Raw genomic sequence first — 21,995 nt, 5'->3', positions numbered from 1 at the left:
GCATCTCTATATTGTATCTTCACTCAATATCTACTCATGTGGAGTCTATAAAAAATTGTACTTTGGATTATCTATACAAAAAATTTGTACAAAGGCATATCATATTGTATCTTCACTCAATATCTACTCATGTGGAGTCTATAAAAAAATTGTACTTTGGGTTATCTATAAATGAGTTATAGATTTTAAAACTATTTAACAAACATAAACCTAGATAAATATATAACTCAGTCATATATGATGAGCACGAAAGTTTTACTATAGCTCAAACATGCATTGTTTCACCCACACCCTAAAAATTTCACTACAATCATATCATAGAAAACACAACTATGAATTAATTATAAAAAACATATATAAACAAAAACTTGTTTATTAAAGTATAACTAGTCAGTCACCTGTGTATTGTCATGGTTTTTATATATCATATGAGCAGACTTTGTTTTAATAAAACACAAAAATATGTGTTCTATTGGTTAGGTGAGTGTGAATGTGTAGCTAATAGCTAAGATTCAAACCTCGAATTTATGCATAATTTACTTTATTTTTGCATTGAGCGGGAAGGAGATCCGTGACGCAGGACGACCGTTGAAACTGGTGTTTTATATAGTAGAGATAAGTTTTACGCGCAAGGCTTTCAATGCATGGTGGAAACTGGTGATCTAAGTAGAGATAAGTGTAAGGGTTCTTTTGCAAAATCAACAATCGTAAGAACCGTTGAACCATGTAAACTAGTATTTTAATATTGAAGACATATGTCATATGTTCATTATGCATATTCTACTCGGTAAGGCTAACATAATTAATTTTTCCATTTTATTTCTGTGATATATTATGATTTTTATAAATTCTGACAAACCAAACATAAAAGAAGAAGAAAAACCACTGAGAGAAACATCCACGATTTTGATAGATGAGAGAAGAACTATTTTTGGTCTTATAATTTCTAGTATCTTGGATCCTTTGGAAGCATCACAATGCTTGTGTTTTTATGAGGTTTTTCCTAATATTTCCAAGCTCTTTTTAGACCTTAAAGGTGAGGCTAGTTTATAATGTATGGCTGGTGAGGTGAAGGTGTTGGAGTTGTAGCCTTTTTAGAGTTTTTGGGTTTTGGTGTCTGTTTGTGCCTGCCTTGGTGCAGTTTGTACTTACTTATTTTTAGGCTTCTTTTCTTTTTAATATAATGATTTACATCTCTGTTTGAGAAAAAAAACTTAGAAAAACTGACTTTTTTGGATAGTTGAGAAACACAAAATAAACTTTTTTTTTGTTACCCCCTCCCTCCTCCGCTCCTCGTGCGGTCTGCCGGCCTTGCACGTTGCGTCCCAGCGCCCTAGGTTGGGCCATCGAGACGTTATTGGGCTGCAAAAAAAAAATATTGAGCTGGGCCGCTGGTGCGTACTGGCACCGGGGTTGTCCGGCGGAGCTCCCACTCCGCCACCGCCGCCTCCCGTTTGTTCTCAAGATTCTCTCCCGCCACCGCTCCGAGTCCCAACCTCCATCGACGGGGAGGCGTCCTCCATCCGGGCCGGTTAGATTCATCGCTTTGTAGCTGGTCCTCGTCGTTTCCCTCTGCTGTGGTGGGAGAAGCGACTCGCGCGCGCGATCGGCCAACAAATTAAGCACGGGGCAGGGCCGTACGCAGGAGGCGAGCTCTAGGGCTCTCCGGGGAGAAGGTTGCCAGGCACGCCAGGTGAACGCCGTACTGAGTTTGCAGTCCGGGACGTAGCGCGTTCTCTGGTCGGGAGGTGGGGAAGCGGAGAGCGATGGCTGCGCCGAGGAAGGGGACGGCGACGCCACTGGGCGCCGTATTCTCGCCAGAGGAGACGAAGAGGGCCGTGGCGAGGGTGGCCGAGTCCATCGCTGGCCGCCGCGCCGAGCTCGGGCACCTACTGGGCTTCGTCGCCGACAACGCGGCCCTCGTCTCCCTCGTCAACAGGCTCCCAGTCGAACTCTCCCACGAAATCATGGTCCTTACCTTCTATACCTCAAGTATGAACTAGCAGCTATCTGTGTCTTCTTCTACAAAAATGGTACTTCACCTGCTATTTTCAATTTCCTCATTTTTTGGTGACTGAAGTCCGTGGGGAATAATTGGTATTTTGCCACTCAGATCATTGCCTCCTTAATTTTCTGTCTATGATTAGTGAGTCCATTTGTGTCTATGATTTGTAGGTCTGATGACAAATTTTCGAGACCCACTAACAATAATGGCAAAATAGCAAATCTCTCAGTTTGGTAGCACGAAAACTGAAGTATGTACCTAGTTACTGGTACTAGTAATTTGTCTCTTGTCGTCCGCTTTTAGGCTGTCTTTAGTGGATCGTGTAAAATAGGGGGCACGACATTGAGTGAAGCTTGAAATATGGGATGAGATAGGAGAGTTGCTGGAGACAGCCTTAGGCATTGGGCGTATTGTAGCTATACATAATAACTAATTAGTTCAATGACTAGATTTACATTCTCAATTGATTTCAGAGCTTGAGGGGATTCCTTTTGTTGTTCTGTAGGGAAATATAGATCTCTTAATTTCAACCTTGTGTGCTTTACTGCTTTAAATATTTTTCAACAAGATTTTTTTGTCTCATAAAAGAACTATGCATTGTAGGTCCCCTTTGGTGGTGCTGCATTTTTCCCAGGGCGTTTAATACACACAAATGAACTCTTGGTATGGTTTCCACCATGGAGCACTTTTGTTTTTCAGTCTATGTTGTCCCAACAATTTCTTGCTCATGATTTGCATTGTCTTAGGTGCTTCTGGGTGAGGGGTACTATGCCGAGAGGTCTGCTAAGCAGACGACTGATATATTGCACAGGAGGGGGCAGGAATTGGAAGCTCAGGTCGAAGCAATGAAGGCAACTATCACTGATCTTGAAGCTGAGGCGAATTTTTTTGAGTCCACTGCCACCGAGGCTTCAGTAGGGTCCCTCTCTTATTGGTTTTGTACATATGGGTAATGGTCGACTAGCGTTGTACCTGGTGACGCCATGACTGTATCCATCATATCAATTCGCTCGACAACCCTTGGTTAGGGGAAAAAGAAAAAAATGGTTAATGAATAACCACCTATTCGTCACATGGATACATCAATTGCAGTTATTGTGTCTCAGTATGCAGACAAATTTAGCACCATAACCTTTGTTTAGATCACTGTGAGTGAGTGGTTGACAGTTTTTGCTCATGTGCTGAATGGCACCCCTGGCAAATACTACACTGCTTACCGATACTTAATGCAAGCAATGATCTGACTATAAGAAGTGTGTTTGGGTATAGCAATATATAGCCCTGTAGACTTCATACTAATAACTGATGTACTTCTATTATTGATCAGTTCACTCCATTTTATCTTAGCATAAGTCAGTAATATTTCCATATTGGTGTTTCACCCTTAAGTATTTGTGTGCACACTTGCATTTAATTGCATGCCTAACTATGTTGATGTGGGCAGGAGGGTCTTGTTGAAATCAGGGAAGAGTATGATGAGGATACAGAGACAAAGACAACAAGATCAGGTAACCATCTGGAATTTCCTTTTAATTATCTAATGTCAGTAACAGTAAAGGTGTTATGACTGGAAAAGTATATGGGCGCCGGCCTAAGCAGCTAGGGGAAGATAAGCTAGACTGAGCAGATAAGTACTCAGATAAGATAGCTATAGTTGTTTAGATTTTCCTTAAATAAAGGTAGTTTGTTTAGATCCCCTTAAAAGGAGGAAGTCTTGTTAGGCCAGGGCAATATATAAGCCCTCTATGCCTTTAGTCTGTAATCAGGAAAGATTAATCAAAGAAAGAGATTGAGTCTTGCCTCCCTGCTGTTCTCAACCCCATTGCTGCGCCTGAACCCTAGGTCAGGCGTCACCACGGCAATCTCTCACACCTCTTCCTCCAACCCTCTAACCATTAGCCACTCATATAACCTCCGCAGCCGGAGTAATTCTAACAACCTGGTATCGGATATGCCAGGATCTGCTGAAGCTGAAACTGCAGCTTCAGCCCAGCCGTCGGAGTTGGCAGCAATCACCACCGCCCTTGCTGAAGTCCAGCGCCAACTGGGGCTCTTCGCCACGCAGATGGCCTCCATGTCCTCCCGCATTGCCGCGGTGGAATCCACCTCAGGAACATCGGCCATGGCGCCACCACCAGACTGCCCCTACGACATGCCTGGATATGGTGGACTGCCACCGGCTATGACAGCGACCGATGGCCACCTTCCACCACCACCCACCACCATATCCGCACCAGCACACACCACCACCTCACTTCCACCGCACCTACTGCCGTTACCACATTCACCGTCTCCCATTCCATCCTTTCCCCCACTACCGCACACCATACCCAGTGCTTTCTCTCCACCACCATCTGCTGCTGTTCCTCGCTTCCACCGCTTGGAGTTTGCAACCTTTGATGGCAAGGAAGATCCAATGCACTGGTTGACTCGATGTGAACAATTCTTCGAGGGGCAGCGCACGTTGGAAGAGGAGAAAGTCTGGTTGGCTTCATATCACATGCTCGGTGCTGCACGGACTTGGTACAGCCAGCTCCTGCGTGATGAACCACCCCTGTCATGGGGGCGTTTCAAGCAGCTATGCCAACTCCGATTTGGACCACCGCTTCGCAGCAACCCACTTGGGGAATTGGCAAGGCTTCCATTCCGGACAACAGCGGAGGATTATCAGGAGAGGTTCTAGGATTTACTGGCCCACACCACGCCACTCACTCCGGAACAGAAGGTACAACTCTTCACGGCAGGTCTTCCAGAGCGTATCAAGATCGATGTCGAACTTATGGCTCCTCGGGATCTCAATCATGCATTAAGTTTGGCAAGAGCATATGAACGAAGGGCTCAGGCACTCGACGTCCACCAGACATCAACTACCAGCAAGCCGTCGAGGCCTCCCCAGCGGCCGTCATTTCCTATTCCAGCACAACAGCCCACTATAACAGTAGTAGCACCAACCAGCACGGGGGCACAACGTCCATTTAAGAAGCTCACCCCCGGCAAGATGGCTGAGCGCCGCAAACAGGGACTGTGTTACAACTGTGACGAACAATACGTTCGTGGTCATCGGTGCCCGCGTCTATTCTATCTAGAGGTCACAGATTTTGAAGAGGATACAAGAATCGAGGATGAATCCAATCCAGAGGATCCAGCACCCATCATTTCACTCCACGCCTTAACAGGCATCCGCTCAGAGGGCACCATGCAACTGCAAGTCGACATTCGGGGATACGCCCTCACAGCTCTTCTTGACACGGGCTCTACCCACAATTTTGTCAGCCTCAAAATTGCAGATGGGCTGTGGCTAGCCTACAGTTCCAACCAAGGTTTCCAGGCCACAGTAGCAAATGGTGACAAGATTCACTGCCGACAGATTGCTAACAGTATTGGTATGTCCATTGCCGGTGAAGAGTTCTTGATGGACGCATATGCCATTCCTCTAGATTTTTTTTCGAAAACGCAGGAGAGCTGCGTATCAATATATTAAGAAGAAAGGGTGAGGCAAGGAAACCTCGTACAACTCCACACGAACCCACAAACACTAGGCTAAAGGGAGAAGGAGAGAATTATCATCATCAACAACAAAAGACATCTAGTCCTGTGACCATGGGGACTTAAATTAAAGATTACCCACTGAAATTACTGGAGCATAAGGATGTTAGATAAATCCCTGGCTCCAGCCCTATACCAGAGATGAGCCTCCTCCTTGACCCAATTGATGACCATGCTTTGACTAGGCTGCACACCATTAAAAACACAGCTATTGCGGTGATTCCAGATGGCCCAAGCACCAATAATGATCAAAGAATTCAAGCCCTTGTGCAGCCCTGTGTTTACTAGACCAGTAGAAAATGCAGCAACCCTTTCCCACCAATCTTCAAAGGAGGAGCACGCAGGGTTAGGAGCAAGATGCTGCAACCCAACAGATTTCATCATCTGGAACCAGACAGCCCGAGAGAAAACGCAGGAAACCTGCAAGTGGTTTATCGTTTCTTCCTCTTGATCACAAAGTATACAAAATTGAGGGTGAGGCATTCCTCTTTTTGCTAGTCGGTCTGCTGTCCAGCAGCGATCGTGGGCCACGAGCCATATGAAGAACTTGCATTTACATGGAGCCCATGATTTCCAAATCCTTTCCCAAGGTTTAAAAGTTGTTGCTCCAAAAAAGAAACCGGTATATGCCGATTTGGCCGAATATAAACCTGAGCTTGAAAGTCTCCAGCTATGCTTATCCTCCTGATCTGGTGTTAAGACCCAGTCTGAAGTGAGGTCCCAAACCTTGAGGAAGTCAGACAAAACATTTACAGTGATAGCTCCTCTAATATCATGGACCCAGCTCCTTGAGATGAGGGCATCGTGGACATTCCTCATTTTAGCCCTAGAAGAGACCATCTGGACCAAATGAGGGGCCAGCTGACATAGACTTTGGCCATCAATCCAATTATCTGTCCAAAACAAAGTGTTTCTGCCGTTGCCCACTACCGAGGAGATTGCTACCGAGAAGAAGGCCTTAACTGAAGGATGAGCATTTCTGCCGTTGCCCACCATTCCTCTAGATTCCTTTGACATTATATTGGGTATCACATTTCTGCGCACTTTGGGACCCATCCTTTGGGATCTTGAAGATTTGTGTATGGCATTCTGGAGGAGAGGACAACGTATTCTCTGGAAGGGTCTGGGTTCGCAGCGCTGGGACATTTCCATGAGACCTGCAGTCCGGTCACTCAAGGCAGAGCCCAAACCTATGATGGAATGTCTGCTACAGCAGCTTCACGAAGTGTTTGAGACACCTAGTGGCCTTCCCCCAGCTAGGTGCTGTGATCACCGGATTCATCTCCTCCCAGGAACAGCACCAGTAGCAGTACGACCTTACAGATATCCACAGCTCCAGAAAGATGAACTTGAAGCCCAGTGTAAGGCCATGCTCCAACAAGGCATCATCTGTCACAGCACATCGGCTTTCTCAGCCCCAGTATTGTTAGTAAAGAAAAGTGACAATTCTTGGCGCTTTTGCATTGACTACAGAGCTTTGAATGAGAAGACAGTAAAGGATAAATATCCTATACCTGTAGTGGATGAATTGTTGGATGAACTTCAGGGTGCAAGATTCTTCACCAAATTGGATCTGCGTTCAGGTTATCACCAGGTCCGTGTTCACCCCGATGATGTGCACAAAACAGCCTTCCGAACACATCATGGTCATTTTGAATTCTTGGTCATGCCATTTGGTCTCTCCAATGACCCGGCAACATTCCAGGCCCTCATGAATGAAGTGTTGGGACAGTTCCTTCGGCGATTTGTGCTCGTATTTTTTGATGACATTCTCATTTACAGTGCATCATGGTCTGACCACCTAATACATGTCAAGGCGGTTTTGGAGTCCCTGAAAGCCAACAAGTTGTTCGCCAAGCAGTCTAAGTGTTCCTTTGGAACCACAACCGTCACCTATCTGGGACATGTGATTTCTGCAGAGGGAGTCGCCATGGATAGTGCCAAGGTGGAGGCTGTCACTTCCTGGCCACAGCCACAGGCACCACGAGGACAGCGAGGATTTCTGGGGTTGGCAGGCTACTATCGCAAGTTTATCAAGGGTTTTGGAGTAATAGCTGCACCACTAACAAAACTCCTAAAAAAAGAGGGTTTCCAGTGGAGTCCGGAGGCAGACAAAGCATTTGAGGCACTGAAAAGAGCTCTCTCTACAGCCCCTGTCTTGCAACTCCCAAATTTTGCCAACTCATTCATTGTTGATTGTGATGCGTCCGGCTCAGGTTTTGGCGCTGTACTGCATCAAGATGAGGGACCAATTGCCTTCTTCAGCCGCCCCTTTGCAGCCCGACATGTCAAGCTCTCTGCATATGAGAGAGAACTCATTGGACTGGTACAAGCAGTACGCCATTGGAGTCCATACTTGTGGGGCAGGAAATTTGTGGTACGTACAAACCATTTCAGCCTCAAGTATATGCTCGATCAACGGCTCTCAACTGTACCTCAGCATCAGTGGATTAGTAAGCTATTTGGTTTCGACTTCAAGGTGGAATATAGGGCTGGCCGACTAAATACAGTAGCAGACGCTCTTTTGCGCAGGGAAACCACCAGTGGGTCGGTCTATGCGATCTCAACACCAACCTTTCAACTCTACAAAGACCTCCAACAAGACTGTGCAAGCAACCAAGAGTTTCAGCTCCTACACAATCAGATCAACACAGGGCAGCAGGGTGCGCCATGGCAGATCAGAGAGGGACTCATAATGCATGGCAATCAGATTTTTGTACCACAATCTTCCAGCATACTTCCTGCTATCCTGCACACAGCTCACTCCGCAGGCCACGGCGGCATCCAGAAAACCCTGCAAAGGTTGAGGACAGATTTCTTTGTTCACAGGGACAGGGCACTGGTTAGAGATTGGGTTCGTTCTTGTGCAGTTTGCCAGCAAAACAAAACAGAAACACTCCATCCAGCAGGACTATTGCAACCCTTGGAGGTACCAGCTCAGATTTGGTCTGACATCTCAATGGATTTCATCGAAGCCCTACCAAAGGTATATGGCAAATCAGTCATTCTTACAGTCGTCGATCGATTCTCCAAATATGCCCACTTCATTCCATTGAGTCATCCATACACAACAACCACAGTAGCAAGGGCATTCTTTGATGAGATTGTCCGACTGCATGGGTTCCCAAACTCTATAGTCAGTGACCGAGACCCAGTGTTCACGGGACACATTTGGAGGGACCTTTTCAAGCTAGCCGACGTCAAACTAAGGATGAGCACAGCCTTTCATCCACAGACTGATGGGCAATCTGAAGTGGTCAATAAAACTATCGCCATGTACCTGCGCTGCATCACAGGGGATCGTCCGAGGGCCTGGGTTGACTGGATTGCTTGGGCTGAATATTGCTACAATACCTCTTATCACTCAGCCCTGAAGACAACCCCGTTTAAAGTGGTCTATGGCAGAGACCCCCCTCCACTCATCCCATACCAGCAAGGAGCAGCAGCTACACCAACTATAGAAGAAATGTTTCGCGAATGGGACTGCTTTCTCGCGGAAGTCAGAGACAGACTCCTACAGGCCCAGGAACATGCTAGGCGGTTTTATGATGGCCATCACCGAGATCTGGAGTTCAAGGTGGGCGACTGCGTTTGGCTACGCCTGTTACACCGACAGGCACAATCACTGGTCAGCCGACCAAAAGGGAAACTGGGACCAAGGTATGCAGGGCCCTTCCAAGTTCTGGAACGCATCGGCTCAGTGGCATACCATCTGGAATTGCCTAAAGGAGCCCGCATCCATGATGTTTTCCACGTAGGACTACTCAAACCTTTCAGAGGATCACCTCCTGTTCTACCACCAGCTCTGCCAGTACTGGAAAACGGCAGGCTTCTGCCCACACCACAAAAAGTTTTCAAAGCTCGACTTCAGCGTGGTAAATGGTTCATCCTGGTTCAGTGGAATGCAGAGCAGCTAGAGCAAGCCACATGGGAGCCCCTGCAGCAGTTCAAAACTTCCTACCCACAATTTCAGCTCGAGGACGAGCTGTTCGTCGAGGGAGGGAGAGATGTTATGACTGGAAAAGTATATGGGCGCCGGCCTAAGCAGCCAGGGGAAGATAAGCTAGACTGAGCAGATAAGTACTCAGATAAGATAGCTAGAGTTGTTTAGATTTTCCTTAAATAAAGGTAGTTTGTTTAGATCCCCTTAAAAGGAGGAAGTCTTGTTAGGCCAGGGCAATATATAAGCCCTCTATGCCTTTAGTCTGTAATCAGGAAAGATTAATCAAAGAAAGAGATTGAGTCTTGCCTCCCTGCTGTTCTCAACCCCATTGCTGCGCCTGAACCCTAGGTCAGGCGTCACCACGGCAATCTCTCACACCTCTTCCTCCAACCCTCTAACCATTAGCCACTCATACAACCTCCGCAGCCGGAGTAATTCTAACAAAAGGCCTGTTGTTTTTAAGTTGTTATCTAATGGCTATAATCTAATATGCTCTTATCTTGTCTTCATGATTTATCTTCTCTTCTTATGAGTTCTTAATATATTTTATTCTTATATATATTTTTGTGCAGTATATCTATCCTCCTTTTCTTTTTAAATCCTCCTTGAATGGTAGAATATTCTTGTTTAGTAATCCTGGTTATGTGAAGTTTAACTGATCTTGCAGCAAGTTGATCTGTCACTGTTTCATTCCTCCATATCTTTTACTTTTCTATATATGTTTAGGCATGATTTGATGACTTGTTCTGGCGATACTATTATTCTTTTCTGTGGTATAAAACTGACACTTTGAGCCCTTATCTTTTTTTCCTTGGTGATGGATAAGGTCACAAGGGATATAAAGGGGATATTTATTGGTGTATGTTTCTTGTGGACGATGTAGTGCTAGTTGATGAAAGTCGCGCAAATTAAATAGGAAACTGGAATTATGGTGGAAGAGTCTAGAGTCCAAAGATTTTAGACTCAGTAGAACTAAAATCGAATATATGCGATGTGACTTTGGCACTACTACACATGAGGAAGGAGATGTTAGTTTGAAAGGTCGAAGTAGTGTACATGAAGGGTACCTTTAGGTATTTAAGATCAATGCTATAGAGAGATATGTCGTCTGGAAAGATGATATACATGATAGGCTAGGGGTAGCACCAATTGAAGAAAACCTTATCTAACACCAATTGAGATGATTTATGCATGTTTAACAGAGACCTCTAGAGGCACCAATGTATAGTGAGATCCTAAGGTGATGGCAATAGGAAGAGAGGAAGACCGAAGTTGACATTGAAAGTGGCAGTAAAAAGAGACTTGAAAGGATTGAATATATCCAACGATTTGGCCTTAAATATGAGTGCATGGAAAATAGCTATCCAAGTGCCTAAACTTTATCCGTGGTTTCTGCTGGGTTTCAGCTCAAGCCTACCTAACTTGCTTGGGACTAAAATGTCTGTTTGTTGTTGATATAAAACTGGCAGTAGACCTTCGGTTATATGTGTATCATATCAACTAACTTGAATCTTCTACTTTGACATGACTTCTTTTTTCTCCTTGTCTACTTCAGAGGCTTCAATTGCTACTGGGGTTATGTTTGATAATGATAGGGAACATGCTCAAATCATGGCAAGGTTAGTTGAACTCGAAAGGGAAGAAAAGGAAGCTGGAAATACTTGTGAAGATGATGATGATGATGGCGACGATGATGGAGATGCTGGTACAAGTGAGGATGGTGAGGAAAATAAGGAACCCGGAAATGCTTTAAGTGATGGCAATGAGGACCACAGTTCTGGTTCTGGTGCTTTATTTTTTGGAAATGGTGGCAATGATAGGAGTAATGGGAATATCAAGGTACTTGTTTCTCAAGCTAGTCTGACCTAATATAGTTTGGTTCAGTTGCTGGAATTTGTCTTTTTTAATCCTCTTACTAATAGCTGAAGAGTGCACTGAAGAAGCCTGGAGGAGATGAAATGCTGAAAGACATTTCTCATACACCATCAGCCGATACATCTCATCCAGTATTTGGTGGCCAAACTTCTGTATGTTGTTTATCCTTCTTTGTCTACCTTCTGCATTGTATCCAGTATTTCCTGGTCACAACACTATTTGTTCTTATTTGCAGATAACAAATCCTGATGTCCGAGTTCACACTAAAGGTTAGTTCGGCCTAGGGGTGGTAACGGATCACGATTCAAATGTTCTTCATGATTCGTTTGAGCTCTTAATTAATTTTAGTTTTAAAAAATAGAGCCCAATCCAAATACGATCTGATCCTTAAATTTTATAGTGTAAAATTTAGAGTCCATTATCACCCCTAGTTCAGCCCTTGGTTGGAGGCAACTTATTCGTAGCATAGTAGAATTGACACCTTTGTGTATTGTTGCTGGAGATGGAACTGAACCTGAATTTTGTTTTTCACTTGGTGCTTCATCTGCTTTCTGTAAGTGTGCAGAATCATGTACCATATTGCTGATTTATGTGTGAGCCCACACGTTCTACTTGCAGCTGTTTCTTTTGAAGACGACAAATTTGTGGTTAGTTCGTCAAAGTCTCCTACCTTGCTAGTGGGTTCAATACAGTCTGATCCTGGGCTCAAGGTAGGTAACTATGGCTTCACTTCTTACAGAACTTCTTTGTTCATTCCTTTGCCTGCATTAGACTCTCAGCAAGGGTTGCACGATGGACTTGAGCACTGACATTATTGTACATGAAAAACAAGAGTACCGGTTCTCATGAAAGAATTTAAGTACATACTTTAGAGTTAAGATAGAAATATTTGATGCTGCAATAATGTTCATTTGTCATTTGGCTGTAAACGGCTCTAATGTCTGAACACGCCCTGTCCCCGCTAACATATGTACTATGCCATAATTTACTGTTGCCCCCGTTGCTTGAATCATGGCTATTTATACTTACATTTGCAGAGTTCTTCAGACCCCACTCCATCATGTGACCGAAAGATAATATCGAGTGGGCGAAAGGTCAGTCTTCTTGTACTCTGTTTGATGCCACTGGCAAACTTGCTGTGCGCTTCGCTTATTGACTTATTCTGTCAGCAGGCCTTCACAGGATCTATCGTCGAGCACGACGATGACGATCTTTCAACCATTCAACCTTCTGCGGGCAATTCGTTGGCAAAAGTAAGATGCTTTTCTTCCCCACCCCACCATCTTCTTCTGAACCTCGCGCTGGTGCTATGTAAATCCACATCGATCTCTTCTCTTACTACTTTTTTCCTGAATGTTTTGACAGCCTGGTACTTCTGCGTCTTCAAGGCCCATGTCAAAATTCAAGATGCAGAAAGGAGGGCGGTAAGTCTCGATACCACGGGGCGATGTATCTTCGGTGGTTGATTAGATGCATCTGGAACAATCATGTTAAGTGGTAGTTTTGTGCGAGCTGAGCACCTGGAAGCTAGACATTTTGTTGTGGAGCGATTGCCCTCTTGGGGCCTGTTGTTGTGGAGTGCACCTTCACCAGTGAGACTGTTTGGCGGGGATACATGGGATGTTCAGTTAGATTCAGTTTAATTAGTGGCTGGTGGTGCAGTATCTCTTTCAGAAACCTATATATATATGCCGCCATGCCGTTTGTAAATCTTTCGGCAACAAAAGAAAGAAAGAAAGTGTCGAAAGATTATATTCTCTGGATTTAATTGGAAAACCATGCTGCTTAAGACTGATGACAACACAATCTACGGAGACTAAATAGTGACGAGGGAACCCATGGGAAATGGAGCAAAGAAGGAAATCGTGAGGGTGATTTGGTTGGTTGGTCCAACGTCCAAGCATCGCATCATCGGTTAGCCAGCCATCAGTGATCGGAGTTGGTAAAACCCCCCCAAAGAACATGTCGGCCAATAAGTGGAGTTAATTACAGATCTAGTGGTGCTAGCTAGCTTGCAATGCTGTTCCTACTTGTGCTGTAACACAGTGTCATGACATGGTCAGTAGCAGCTGACGAGCGCCGCCGCGCAGTCAGGTGGTCGTCGGCTGGTGTCTCTTCTTCTACTCCTTCCCTAGGCGCCGCCGCCGCCGCCGTGGAGCACCAGATTGTCTCCCACACGTCTCTCACCAGCAGAAAGGGAGGAAGGACCTGCCCTCTGCATGTCAGCTCCACCTGCTGCCATTATGCATTATTCCATTCAGTTGGTAATAATCGTCACAATCAGCTTGTAAAGATGGCGCAAAATGCCAGATCTCGATAATCTGATATACACCAGTACGAATTAAGCAGAACTATATGTATGCATCATTAAATTTTCTAAACACGTACATACGTACGTATGTTATTAAACTCGTAACGAACTACTAATGGTCAGGTTTTTCTTGCCATGCGTCTCGATCTTGTGGCGGTGGGACGATGCTGGATGTGACATTTACTGTAGTAGTATGTCGCTAACGCTCTAGCTATACGTGTACCGTGTACGTAACTGATCCTCCCTACCTAACAAACATACACACAGTACATGCATAACATAAGCGTGATGGCATAGAGACGTGTGCATGCATGGAGAGCTAGCTTAGCTGGTGCTGGCTAGACAGGAGAGAGCTACCATACCACATGCATGCGCAGCAGCACGCGCGCTCCAGGCATCTCCGTCCTGCCGCTGCAAAGCTTTATTCGCATCGTTGCCGCAAAAGTTTATTTGTTTGGCTTACTGTTTTCTTCCTAACTCGTATAAACATGAATTTTTTTGCCCTTTAATATCACTAGTACAGAGAAGTTCTATAGTGGCGGTTGTAAACCTATTTATAGTGGTGTTTTTCGTAACCGCCAGTGCTAGGGGCCAGTAGAAATCATCATTTTTACAGGCGGGTAACTGAGGACCGCCAGTGAAAATCGATTTTCACTGGCGGTCGGCGTAATAAAACCGTCAGTGAAAATCGATTTTCACTGGCGGTCGACGTAATAAAACCGTCAGTGCAAATCGTTTCCAGGAAACATAAAACATATTTTAAAATAGTTAAAAAATTTATTTTTATTAGGCCCACCCCACCCGCAAGTCGCAAGTCGCGGCATTTTTCGCGCGCTACGCGGTTGTTAGTATTTGAACCGTCGACCTCACCCTCGCGCGTACCCTCCCCTACCACTCCGTCTATGACATGTTTTGTGTCTAGTTTGTAGTTGTTTTCTCCACATATTACAACCATTTGAGTGTAAATTGCTTATTTGAGACCCTAAACAAATTCAAATAAAAAAGTTGTCAACTACAAAGATAAATAACTTTTGAAGTTCTACAACTTTTATTTTGACACTTTTTTCATCCGAGGTAGTTTGCAAAATTTGAATTTTAAATTTGACATACTTAGATTCAATTTTTGAGAACCGAAATGAGTTCAAACAAAAAAGTTGTCAACTACAAAGTTTCATAACTTTTAGAGATCTACAACTTTTATTTTGGTGGTTTTGTCATACGAGGCCGTTTGAAAAACTCGAAAAATTAAGGATAAAAATGATTTCTAGTGGCGGTTCCTTAAGAAAACCGCCACTAGAAATCGTATTTCTAGTGGCGGTTCCTTAAGAAAACCGCCACTACAAATCATAGATTTCTACTGGCGGTTTTCTTAAGGAACCGCCAGTAGAAATACGATTTCTAGTGGCGGTTTTCTTAAGGAACCGCCACTAGAAATAACACAGTCGGTGGATAACCGAAACCGCCTGTAAAAATATATCGTCCCCGCAGGCTTTGAGCCTTTTTGTACTATTGAGCATATACACGCACCTCTTGTTTAAAGATCAGTAAATATATTTAGTTATCTCTATACTACTGTATCGATGTACGCATGTCTAGATAGATTATGTCTTACATTATAAGACTAGAATAAAATGTTGTTACCCCTTATATACTATAACAAAGGGGATATATGTGCTAATAAAAACCTAAAAAAGATGTGTGCGTAGGGGAAAAAACATACTAGGTCCAAAAAGACAAATAATAACAATAGTTAGAACTTGGTCAAATGAGCTTGGATTTAGGATAAAACTAAAAATGACTATAAGCGAAACCGAACGACGAGTTGCATATTAACAGAGATGCCATTATCACTACTATAAATATAATCTTGCCAGATAGGTCAAAGTACTAAGGGGGTGTTTGGTTTGAGGAATCACTTCATCCAAAATATGGTGGTGCATCATGGGTCTATTCCTCAAATTTGGTGGGATGCCCCCATTTCTCATATTAGTACTAATTAAATAACTATAAGGAATGAGGTGATGATAGATTAACTCAATCCATTCTACAAACCAAACAAAAAAAGTAAGGAGTGAGAAGATGATAGACTAGCTTATTCCTCAAACCAAACAGCTTATAATATAATGAAGATGGACAAACCTAGCTACCGCCTAAAAAATCATTAGGAGAGCACCACTAGAACTATGTCCGCCTCTCAAAATATTAAGAAGGCGGACGTTCTAAGAAGCCCGCCTCCGAAAACCATCAATTAACGACTTAGGACATCCACCTACATAAATCGTTTTGTTATAGGTGGGCATATTAAAACACTATTGCCCTCGCTAACCAATAATTTTAGAGAAAGACATTCTAATTAAGAGTCCGTACCCTCAAAGTGATTCATATATGGAGCCAAACATCTTAAGATGTTCGCCTCTGTAAATAGTTGCATCAAAAAAACAATCAAAAAACTTCTTTCATACGAATTTTGATGAAGACAAACTTTATATCAAGAACTGTAGCTAGCCCTCTCCATATGATCCACAACTTTGGAGCCAAAGATTTTTTTTTGAATCGAAACTATTTAGAATCCTAAAACATTGTTGTAAGTTTGTAGATTTTGAAATTTAAAATTACCAAACAATCTCAATTGTTGACGTGTGTGGTCAATAGAATCTATAAATTTGTAGTTGAAAGTATTTGTTTTATTTAAAGTTGTTTCGATCAGTCCTTAATATGTAGTATTTGGGAGCTATAGATTTTGAAATTTGAATTTTAGAATTCCTAGAAGGTCTCGAGTGCTCCAATGGTGAATACGAAAGTTGCGGTTGCTGATCTGAGCTACATGCACGTTTGTAGCTGGCAAATTTTTTAATTTAAATTTAAACTCATTTAGACTCTCAAATGTGTGTTTTAAATTTAACATATTTTTAGATCCAACTTTTTGATTTTTTTTTTCAAATAATCACGGATGCATGATATGATACGTTCTACATCAAAAGTTGTGGTACTTGATAAGGTTTAAAACTTTATAGTTAGATAATTTTAAGGATACACTCTAGGTAGGGTTGGGGTTGGGGTTGTGGCGGCGGGTGGAGGTGACTGACACGCAGGGGACCGCCCTACTGCCTAGCTATATGTGTGTGCGTAGGATGTAGGTACGTGATCAACAGTGACAGTCTAGTCAGCTAGTGGATCGATCCCCCTATATATAGGCTACAGCTAGTGTGGTCGTGTGGACCAGCTAGAGAGAGCTAGCAGATGCCTGGATCCAATGGCTAGCTAGCCTAGCAGAGCTAGTAGCTAGCTGGCTCGTGGATCGTACACACGTGCGATCGAGAGCACTACACGCGTGCGTACGTACCCATCGATCACTCCATCCAGGCACCGCGTGCATTGCTGTCAGCTAGCAATGGCGCCATACGCGCGCGCGGTCCTACGCGTGCAGCACATGCAGAGCAGCGGCGCCTAGTAGCTAGCTCCGTCACCATATATGATGCATGCATGCGTCGGTCGGGTTCGGGTTGGCCCTCCGATCCGATCTGCCCGGCCGGTCAAAATAAAGAAGCAAAGGTCGTAGTGGTGCGTGCGTGCATCGCATCGCATCGCATGTCCCAAATGCAAAGTGGCGAGTAGTAGTGCCAGCAGCACATATGCGTATGCACGATGACTGAAACGCATGCATGCATGCATGCATGCATGCGCTCAGTCGTCGTCGCACAGACATGCACGCACGCGCATGACGGCCTAGATGCATGTGCTCCTACATTTGGATGACCAGCAAGATGGAGGAACGTGTGTAGTAGTAGTTGCATGCTGGCAGGCGCGTCCCGAAGGAATTAGAGGCCCCGTGCTAAATAATAGATAAGGACTAGTTTAACTTAGCAAAATAACAAAATAGTAATATATATCAATAAACTATATTATAAATTATAGTAGTAGTCTAAGTATTGTACCTGCTACATAATTTTTACTTGAAAAACATCATTAATTATTAAAAAATAGGATAAGACAACTAGACAAGTAGACGAGCAGACAATAGAATTGCTGAAAAAATAGAATTATCAATGCGTACGTTACGTACTCTGCTCTACGGCTGGCGGCTGGCCGACGTCGCCTTGGCGGTGGCCGGTGGGCATTGACGCACTGGGCACGACGGGTTGACGGTGCGCTCCCGCTCCCGCAGTCTCTCTGGCCTCCGGCCTTGGCCGCGCGCTCTCGGTTCTTGCAGTCCCGCCGGCTATTGTGGAACTGGAAATTAGAATGACGCCGAGGTGGAAGGTGATAAACTGATGACCTAGAAAATTAGAAGCTGCTGAATGTCTACCTTGATGTTTTAGATTAACTTGGGGGCCCTTCAACTTTGGGGGCCCTGTGCGGTCGCCCAGCCTGCACAGGCCCATGGACGCCCCTGCATGCTGGCCCCTTCGCTTGGCTTTTTTTTAATCCGAACCGGCTTCTTTAGTGTAAACAACCGGTTCTTGGAGGCATATATCGTCTTCGGACAAATATTAACTAATGCATTCATAATATGTAATAATCAAGCTGGCCTATAGCCTCCTGATATGGTTTGAAGACACCTGATGAGCAGCTATAGCCTAGCCTCTTTCATGATTCAACGGTTACCTTTGCTGATCTGAACATATATATACATACTCGGTCCATTTCCAATCCCTTTTCAACTCTCTTAATTACAAGTCTCCATCGTATATGGAATTAAACGCACGAGACGTTTCCGGTGTTAGTTTTCGACTACCTCACCTGAACGGCTACTTTGGAAACTAAAATGCTGGAGTAGATTAAGGAGCTAAAATTACCTTCTTATTTAAAATTGAATAAGGAGATTTTAGCCCCTTCAGTCCCCCTCCGCGTACTGTGATTTGGAAAGCAAAAACAAAAAAGGGAAAAAAGAAAAAGAAAGAAACAACAAGCCTATAGGGCCCTACGTATGCTTAGGTATAATGTTTCTTTCATGACGATTATATAAATAAATAAATAAATATACGCAGTTCAAGTTGTGCTGCAGATCGATTTCAGCAAGAGTGCATGCTTATTAATTACCACTGTTTAGTTCGCTATTGACTATTAGTCGAATACGTAAAACCACGACGACGCGTGTTTATTATGCTTTGCAAATTAGAGCACTCCGAATAATAACGTAATGGTGCAGGAGTTGATGCATACCTGATGAGACCGAGACCGAGACCGAGACCGCGCGACCCCTAGCTTCTCGGCCAAGTACTTCATCACCACCTCCACCGTCATGTTGCTGTCCCTGCAGAAGATCAGCTAGTAGTTAGTTAGTTTCGAATGGCCTCTTAATTACTATATATAATTATTACTTACTTGATTCTTAGGTAGCTCTTTGCTATCTGAGGCAAAACAGGCTCTCTACTTCTGCAAGAATTGAAAAGAAGAGAGTAGTCAATTAGTAGCACGCGCGACGGCGCGACATGAATGAAATCGATCAACACTAACAGAAAAACCTGAACAGTATAAGCTCATGAAGTTTGTTTTTTGGAAGCAATACATTACACATGAGTAAAGTTGTGGGCTTCACGTCACTTACTGGTTGGGAGCTGCCTGAAGCGTCAGCCACAGCCTGGGCGCCTCCGTCCGCCGCCGCGGCGGGCTGATGACTCTTATTATGGCATCGCTGCTGGAGCACCTGGACGGAGGCATGAACGGCATGGACCGGCTAGCTGCTGCCGCCGCCGGTCGATACCGTCCGTAGCCGTAGGGCGGGTGGTAGCTCCTAAGCGGCAGCGGGAACAACGGCGGCCGCCTCATCCTGCAGGCGTTCCGCTTGTCATAGGCGGAAAGCTCCAGCTCCGTGGGAGCCGGGGGATCCGGATCCATGGTGCTGTTGTCGCCGGAGGACGACGCCGACGCCGCGGCTGCGGCTAGGCCAAGCTGGAGCCAGTCTCCTCCTCGTCCGTTTCCTGCGCCGGCGCCGCCCGGTGATGCGGAGCTCGTGCTGGGCCCTGCCGCCGCGTCCGGCTGCTCGTCGTCGTCTGCCATGCCCAGCAGCCGAGGGGATCTCGACGGCTTGCTCTGGTGGTCCTGCTGCCACGCGGCGGATGCCGCCGAGGCCTCCAGTTGGGCGGCGATGCCGACGTAGTACTGGTGGCCGGCCGGGTGGTAGCACGGCCTGCCGCGGCTGCTCTTGCCGTCGACGTCATGGTGCAACAACAGGTTCCTAGTTGTTGGGACCATGGCGGCGACAGCCTCCTCCTCCTCCTCCTCTTGCTGGTGCTGCTGGCCGCGACCGTGTGGTGGTACGTATCATGTCTCGATCGATCTCTAGCTACAGCTCCCTATCGGTCGTGCGCTGCATCTCGTATATACTCAATCACCTAGCTGCACCACGGCTGCTAGAGACGAGTGCAAGGAAAGAAGGTGAATCGAGAAGCTATCTAGCTGAAGAGAGAGATGGCGTGGAAGGGGAGGAGGAAGAGGAGGATTCTGAATCCTCGCTTTTCTCCTATTGGGGGAGCAAGCCAATCCAATAGAGAGCTAGGGGGAGAGACAGAGATGATAGTGCGTGGCCTCACTTTCCCTTTGGTCTCGAGCCTGCACGAAGCCTGTGGCTAAGAGAGATGAAATAGTACTTGCTTGCTCAGTCGACATGAGAGAGAGAGAGAGAGAGAGAGAGAGAGAGAGAGAGAGGAAACAAATTAAGAAAATGATGTGTGTGTAAATGTATTATATATATTAATTCATAGCGTGTGCTTAGTGCTACAAATGAAGAATTATAGTGTTACTTTAAGGCTGTGCATGCCATGATCGTGTTGTAGAATCGATCTCCCTGGGATTGGTGAACGATGCGGGTTGGAGGGAGAAGGAAACCCCTCACGCTAGCGGCTGTGCGAACAAAGGCAGCCATAGCCATAGCCCATAGGCCTCAGAGGGAGAGTATTTCAGAACAAGAGCGGTAGGAGAGATGGGAGCAAGTGAAGTGTCGTGTACGTACGTTGAGGCGTCACCATGGCAACTCCACTATCTGTCCCTGCTAGCTGATACCAGCTGGTCACTTCGCAAGTCTGATCGGATACCTTAATTAGTCTTATGATGCTAAGCAAGTCTGATCAGAACATTTTTTTTTCTTCATATATATCAGTCGGCTATCACAGAATAAAGATAGTTCATGCATATACATGCATATGGAGAAAAGTAGTTCCTGTTTTGATGGAAAAGAGCATACGATTTTCTGGGAAGCATATGCTAAAAATGTGTTTGTTTGTTTGTTTTTATATAAATACCATACACGCACCAGCCCTCTTATTCCATCATCAGTCTTAACTAATATGATTACGTGACATCAGCGACACGCATGTATCCTACGAAAAAGAAATGTAACCAACCTAGGAGGAACGGCGATGCATGCAGTTCTTCATGAAAAAGAAAATATGCATCCAAATTCAGTGTTAAAGAGAAATGAACGCGTGGTGGGGTGCATGACCACACCTTCCCCGGCCCCCACCCCAACCCTAGCTGCTGGTTTAGTCCCACATGCATGTATCCTAAGCATCGGTGATCATGCATGTGAATATTTCTTATGCACTACATGAATTGTTTATGAAGAAAATGTTAGCTTCTAAGTTCGTTCTTATGCACTACATAAATTATATTGTTGCCCATGCATGCAGCAGTTTCCATAATTCTCTGAATGAGTTGTACTGAGTCTCTCATATATATGTATTCTTGTACAAAAAAAAAAAGATACGCATGTTGCTGTGCCACCTGGGCATGCATTTTGCAGTAATAATTGAGCTCCCAGTTGATTCATCCTCTACTCATTTTAGTTTGACTAATGGTAGCTCAGGTGATGGGCACTACTACTAATTCCATGGAATCATTACATCTCAACTTGACCATAGTGTAATTAGTACCTTCAAGAGCTAGCTAATGCAGGCTATCAGCTGGGTCGTACTTAGTTGTCAATCATTGCAGGTGAGGCCACCACGTAATAATAATGCAGCAACAGATTAAATAAATGCATTTTTTTCATCTAAATTAACAAAGATCAGGGGACTGCATGCACATATAGGCCGTCTCAGATGCCTCTAGCACGTAGACGACATATCTACTATATATATAGTATCAGTGTCAATGGTTCATGTCGAGGGCGAACACAATAGTTTATTTTACCACATGAACTAAAAACAAATGTGCAAGCGCAAGGACAACTGCATTTCACTAGTTTGTTATTATGGATCCCTTAAATCAGCACCGTTTGCGAGATCATTCATCGTCGACAATGCCCTCACGTCTAGGCAGACGCTCTGTGAATTTACTATACAATATGCAGGACGTATCAATTCAAAACCAAAAAA

At 44.6% G+C, this 21,995-nt stretch overlaps 2 protein-coding genes across 13 annotated transcripts; one reads left to right on the top strand and one right to left on the bottom strand.

The window, feature by feature from the left end:
- The first annotated feature begins 1,315 nt into the window (after positions 1 to 1,315).
- LOC103650814 (unconventional prefoldin RPB5 interactor) lies at positions 1,316 to 13,132 on the top strand. Of its 3 annotated transcripts, none has more exons than XM_008676390.4 (11): positions 1,316 to 1,970; positions 2,609 to 2,668; positions 2,752 to 2,919; positions 3,450 to 3,513; positions 11,050 to 11,333; positions 11,417 to 11,521; positions 11,605 to 11,638; positions 11,928 to 12,079; positions 12,407 to 12,463; positions 12,542 to 12,622; positions 12,735 to 13,132. In XM_008676390.4, exons 1-11 carry the CDS (start codon positions 1,767 to 1,769, stop codon positions 12,795 to 12,797), a joined length of 1,272 nt encoding a protein of 423 aa, XP_008674612.1. In that variant the 5' UTR covers positions 1,316 to 1,766; the 3' UTR covers positions 12,798 to 13,132. The 3 variants fall into 3 exon arrangements, with proteins under 3 accessions (XP_008674612.1, XP_008674614.1, XP_008674616.1); XM_008676392.3 differs by having other exon boundaries at positions 1,443 to 1,970; positions 11,988 to 12,079; XM_008676394.4 differs by lacking the exon at positions 1,316 to 1,970 and adding an exon at positions 2,011 to 2,033.
- On the bottom strand, positions 13,098 to 20,635 carry LOC103650813 (protein LAX PANICLE 2). 10 transcript variants are annotated; one of them, XM_008676386.4, is made up of 5 exons: positions 19,229 to 20,635; positions 19,006 to 19,056; positions 18,844 to 18,934; positions 17,744 to 17,910; positions 13,098 to 13,601 (listed from the first exon to the last, which is right to left on the bottom strand). In XM_008676386.4, exons 1-5 carry the CDS (start codon positions 19,873 to 19,875, stop codon positions 13,592 to 13,594), a joined length of 966 nt encoding a protein of 321 aa, XP_008674608.1. In that variant the 5' UTR covers positions 19,876 to 20,635; the 3' UTR covers positions 13,098 to 13,591. The 10 variants fall into 10 exon arrangements, 8 of the variants coding, with proteins under 8 accessions (XP_008674608.1, XP_008674607.1, XP_008674610.1 ...); XM_008676385.4 differs by having other exon boundaries at positions 13,098 to 13,604; positions 19,229 to 20,631; XR_002268133.2 differs by having other exon boundaries at positions 13,100 to 13,604; positions 17,744 to 17,899; positions 17,987 to 18,934; positions 19,229 to 20,627.
- Positions 20,636 to 21,995: the final 1,360 nt, after the last annotated feature.

Source organism: Zea mays, chromosome 3 (assembly GCF_902167145.1).
Source record: "Zea mays cultivar B73 chromosome 3, Zm-B73-REFERENCE-NAM-5.0, whole genome shotgun sequence".
In the NCBI taxonomy this organism is placed as follows: domain Eukaryota; kingdom Viridiplantae; phylum Streptophyta; class Magnoliopsida; order Poales; family Poaceae; genus Zea; species Zea mays.
This window is presented reverse-complemented; position numbering and strand designations above follow the sequence as displayed.

What these genes read in the sequence shown, in the direction of transcription:
- LOC103650814 (XM_008676390.4), top strand. Translation starts at nt 1,767, where the DNA reads ATGGCTGCGCCGAGGAAGGGGACGGCGACGCCACTGGGCGCCGTATTC. An exon ending in TATTTGGTGGCCAAACTTCT is followed by an intron (nt 11,522 to 11,604) that starts GTATGTTGTTTA and finishes TCTTATTTGCAG; the next exon opens with ATAACAAATCCTGATGTCCG. An exon ending in TGTCCGAGTTCACACTAAAG is followed by an intron (nt 11,639 to 11,927) that starts GTTAGTTCGGCC and finishes GCTTTCTGTAAG; the next exon opens with TGTGCAGAATCATGTACCAT.
- LOC103650813 (XM_008676383.3), bottom strand. Translation starts at nt 19,875, where the DNA reads ATGGTCCCAACAACTAGGAACCTGTTGTTGCACCATGACGTCGACGGC. An exon ending in CTTCAGGCAGCTCCCAACCA is followed by an intron (nt 19,057 to 19,228) that starts GTAAGTGACGTG and finishes CAATTCTTGCAG; the next exon opens with AAGTAGAGAGCCTGTTTTGC. An exon ending in CTCGGTCTCGGTCTCATCAG is followed by an intron (nt 13,605 to 18,843) that starts GTATGCATCAAC and finishes GCATAATGGCAG; the next exon opens with CAGGTGGAGCTGACATGCAG.